The following is a 4,604-nucleotide window of genomic DNA, read 5'->3' as shown; positions in this document are numbered from 1 at the left end:
TCAGATCGAGTGCCCCCCCCCCCCGGGCCCAAAGGCCATACTCAAGACGACCGGTTTTCTTGGCGTAATCGCTAAAGGTGCCACTCAAACAGGCAATGCCGGCAAAGTATCGACCAAAAGTAACAACATATTTTGCGAAATTTGGAAAACTGTTTTAAAACTGCATCAAAAATTGCACCATGGTTGGCAGCTGTGAGCGGCGCTTTGGGATTTCTTGCCAGCTCACCAACACCACAGCAAGCTGTAGATGCTACCAATAAAGCAGTTAATGAATTTGCTGAAGAAGTTAACAAAAGAATGGTTGAAATGAAAGGATATGTAGACGATAGTATCTTGAAATCAGAGAGCGTATGGGTTAAGAAACAGTATGAAGTGTTATTCGAAGGTTGGGCTAACTGCATGATTTATTATCACAAAGATGAAAGTGCAGTTAATGAGTGCCAGAGAACAGCATTCATGGATATCCGAAAAAAACCGTGCTCACTTCATGTTGTTCAAAGGTACAAATCCAAGCCGTCAAGAATTGAAACGTTTGGAGTTTCAGTTCGAAGCTATTAGAGAATACTCTTTCTTAACACTTCTGGTGCTACGTTCCTTGATCGACAGCTTTAAGGCTGAGAAAGGAAAAACTGATGATTTTGTGTTTTTCATGAAACAAGGTATGATCATTCCAGAAGAACTTGCTGATTATGCAAAATTTGTTAATAGTGAAATCCTTGATTTTTATGATTCACAAACAAAAAGTATTTGTAGGAGAACACTCACATGTAGCAAGATGAAATCAATGCAAAAAAACAAACTTTTTCGGACAGAAATTACACCCTTACAATGGTAACATGGAATGTAAATGTAAAATGATTCCAGATGCCGCAAGCCACGAATGGTGTAAATACCGTCTGGATGTTTCTGTAAGCTCAAGTGAAAGATGGGGTAAACATTGGACTGATAGTAGTAATATGGAAAAAAAAGGCGAACGAGAATTATTTGCATTATCAGATCGTTTTTGGAGACAAACATCATCCGTGGTTCGAAAGTATTGGCATGAGACGGTGATGGTACAGGTTCCTAAATGGGAAGAATTTGCAATTCAAGCTGAAAAGGAATATCAATTGCATAGAGGTATATCATTTTTATCGTTTGCAAGTTTTTCATATTTTAGTAAGCTACGTAACTTCCACCATTATTGGACAAATCAAGACTCCATTCTCTTGATTCCTGCCATGTCAGATAATTGTTCATATTGAAAAACTTGCTGATACCGAACGGTAACTTCAAGTGTTACTTTTATAAATAGAGTAAACTTCTTAGGAACTCCTCTGGGAATCAATTACCATAGCCATATTTTGAAAACAAGGTAAACGTTGCTCGTAACGTAATTTATGAAAAGGTCTATTGACCAGGCAATTAATAAATACAAAGCGACCGTAGCATAATGGTAAAGCATCCAGCTACGGTGCGCAAGGTTGTGGGTTTCGATCCCAAGCCGGGTCATACCAAAGATTCCCCAAAATGGTACTTAATGCCTCTCTGCTTGATGCTCAGCAGCTAAAGAGACGGATCAAGGGTAAGTGGAGAAATCCAGGGAAAGGAGTGCCGCCCTCCCCTGCCTTCGGGTAGACAGCTATACGAAAAGGGAGCTTTTGGGTCGCCCTCGACTGCGGTCGCAAACGTACTTACTTACTTACTTAAATCTTTTAGGTGGTAACCTTGCATTGAAGAGACCAACATACCACTCGAGTGCATACAATCAATGGAATCAACCAAAATCCTCTTTTGCAGTTGATGGTAACTACAACCAATGTCTTCCACGTGATCATTTGATCTCTCAGACTGGATATGGGTCACATGAATCATGGAGGGTCATTTTAGATGGTATTTATGAAATTAAGAGTGTCATCTTGTATAATGTTGTTGATAACTGGACCAGTGACGACCTATCGAATGTTAATATATATGTTGATGATATCGGTGACAAGAGAAGCTTTTGTGCTAAAACTGGTAACATGAAACACGTTTACATCAAAGAGTATAAATGTGCGGTCGGAGCTATTGGCAATGTTGTCTTGCTTTTGAAGCCAAGCAGTGGGAGAGTGAGCTTATGTGAAGTCGTTGTATATGGGGCCAAAGGTAAATTTGTTTTTTTTATTTTTCTATGTACGATAATAAACTCTCGCTTATTTGAACTTCTATTATTCAAATCTTTACGAGCTTTCTATTATTTGAATCTCTTTGTTATTCAAACAAAGAAGATATCCCCATTCGAATATAAAGAACATGATTTATCTCTTATCATTTGCTTATGCAGCACTCTTATGAACAATTTTCTCCCCCTTCTGCGCAGCGCGGCTTAAGAATAACTTTTCGAAAATTCTATTGTTAAATTTACCTCGTCGGCATATGAGGCATCGCCATAAAAAGAATATTTTTAAGCTTTTGTAGACGCTGTCAATTTTAAAAAATCAACTTTTTCAAACTTAAAATAAATTTTCATGCGTTACTCTTAGGTTCCAATTAAACGGGGGGTTCGAATGAATGGGGGGGGTTTACCACAGTGAAGACTTTGACGAATTGTTTAGATCTAACAATGCATACACGTCAGACGCTTCGGAGGTCAATTTCGAATTTGACGGTAGTGAAAACCCGACGATTTCAGGTCTACATACATTGCGAACTTGCCCATGTTAAAGGTTTTATTTTTACATAAGTGTTCCCGTTTCATATCAGACACATATTTCATATCAGAACAGTGTCTGCCTTTTGTTATATTGTGGTGATATAAACAAAAAAAGTTTTTCTTGCCCTCTTTCCGATCAATCTTGCTCCACATCCGTGTCAATTCAATGTAAAAAAGCTTGTAAATTAAAATTGATGAGTAAGCAAACGATATCACTCTTATTTACCCTTTGGATCCGGACATTATTTTGGTATTTTAGGGTTCCTTGACACCTAGGCGAATGCGATGAAGAATGACTTTTTGATGGTTTTACAACCACCTGTAAAACTATATATTTTCTGAAAGCATATGAAATGTAGAGTCTGAATACATATTCGAAAGTTAATGAAATTTTGCTCCTAGCAACCAGCCTAGGTTGCCTAGCAACCAAAATTTCTGAAAAATATTTTTTTTTCGTCAATTTTCAACTTTGGAGTCATCGTCATCTGAAGAGTTGATTAGCTGAGTTTAGGCTACGAATATCCACAAAAATAAGACCAAGTTTAGTACCGACCAAATGCAGAAAAAAAAATATTTGAAGAAGTTTGTTCTACTTTCCAAGATATTGTAAGAAGCTGAAAGTCAAAAGTGCTAAACAATGGGTAATTTTTCCTTAGAAAATTAGTACGACTACTTTAATCTGTGATAGATAGAGACTGAAAGATTCAATACTTTTGCTCTTACAAACCACTCAAAACACATGGTTTTCAGATGGGTATATTTTCTTGAGACCATCTGGTGAAAATTTCATAGAAATCCAACAACCTAATCAGATTTTATGGTATTTGTTTTTGGCAGGTCAGATCTGACCCGTCACGGATCCAAAGGGTTGAAACCCAGCTGGCACATAACGTTGTTTCAACGTGTATCTAACGTTCACAACGTCCATATGACGTTATATGAACGTTGAAACAACGTTGTGTGCCGGCTGGGAAAGAACACCTTTAAAGCTTCCATTTCTTTCTAGCCTGTCTAAAATTGTATGTTTACTATCTTATATTTAAAAAAAGAAGATAATTTTGATTTTTTTATTTTAGTAAAAAGAAATGGTCCAAATCTTGCATTGAGTCAGCCAACACTGCAATCGACGACTATAGGCCAACATTCTAGTTCTCGTGCTGTCGACGGTCAAAAATCGAAATGCTCACTTTCTGAAAACACTTGTTCAAAAACAGACATACCATCATCTGGTAAAAGAAATTGGTGGGAAGTGGTCTTGGATAGTCGATATCATATTGACAGTGTCATCATTTATGGATGTGGTAGCACTTTGGCTAATATCGTCATATTTGCAATCGACGAGTATGCAAATACCAACGATGAAATGGGCAACCGACGTCGAAGTATCTTTGAAGGACGTTCGCATCAAAAGGTTTCAGTGTGTAAATTTGTCACCAAAATCAATGAAACTGCCAAAGTTCACAATTTCAAATGCGATCATCCGGCTTATGGTAATATTCTTCGAATTGCCAAAAATATCATGAGTGATCGTAACGAAGAAGTGTTGCAATTATGTGAAGTCGAAGTTTACGGGCATCAATGTGAGTTTATTTGTCTGCTAGATGATTAGTAAAGGTGGAGCGACCGTTGTGTAGTGGTAGAGCATCCGGCTACGGTGCGCAAGATTGTGGGTTCAACCCCCCCAGCCGGGTCATACCAAAGATTTCCAAAACGGTACTTGATGCTTCTCTGCTTGATGTTCAGCAATTAAAGGGAAGGATCAAGGGTCAGTGGAGCAATCTAGGGAAAAAGAGTGGCACCCTACCCTACTTTCGGGTAGGGGACTATCGAAACAGGAGCCTTAGGGTCGGGTAAAAAAAATGGAATTTTGACCTACCAAAAATGAGAAAAAAATCAAAATATTCAAAAGATCTTAAATGTTTTTTCTTAG

General features: G+C 38.0%; 1 protein-coding gene across 1 annotated transcript; it reads left to right on the top strand.

Moving 5' to 3' along the window:
* Window positions 1-283: 283 nt before the first annotated feature.
* On the top strand, window positions 284-4,283 carry LOC136811317 (uncharacterized). The gene is made up of 3 exons (XM_067067932.1): window positions 284-1,119; window positions 1,699-2,127; window positions 3,751-4,283. The coding sequence occupies exons 1-3, from the start codon at window positions 837-839 to the stop codon at window positions 4,281-4,283; spliced, it is 1,245 nt and encodes a 414-aa protein (XP_066924033.1). The 5' UTR covers window positions 284-836.
* Window positions 4,284-4,604: the final 321 nt, after the last annotated feature.

The sequence above is a fragment of the Clytia hemisphaerica genome, unplaced genomic scaffold (assembly GCF_902728285.1).
Source record: "Clytia hemisphaerica strain Z4C2 unplaced genomic scaffold, Clytia hemisphaerica genome assembly, whole genome shotgun sequence".
Classification (NCBI taxonomy): domain Eukaryota; kingdom Metazoa; phylum Cnidaria; class Hydrozoa; order Leptothecata; family Clytiidae; genus Clytia; species Clytia hemisphaerica.
The sequence above is the reverse complement of the archived record's forward strand: the minus strand, read 5'-3'. Positions and strand labels throughout refer to the sequence as shown.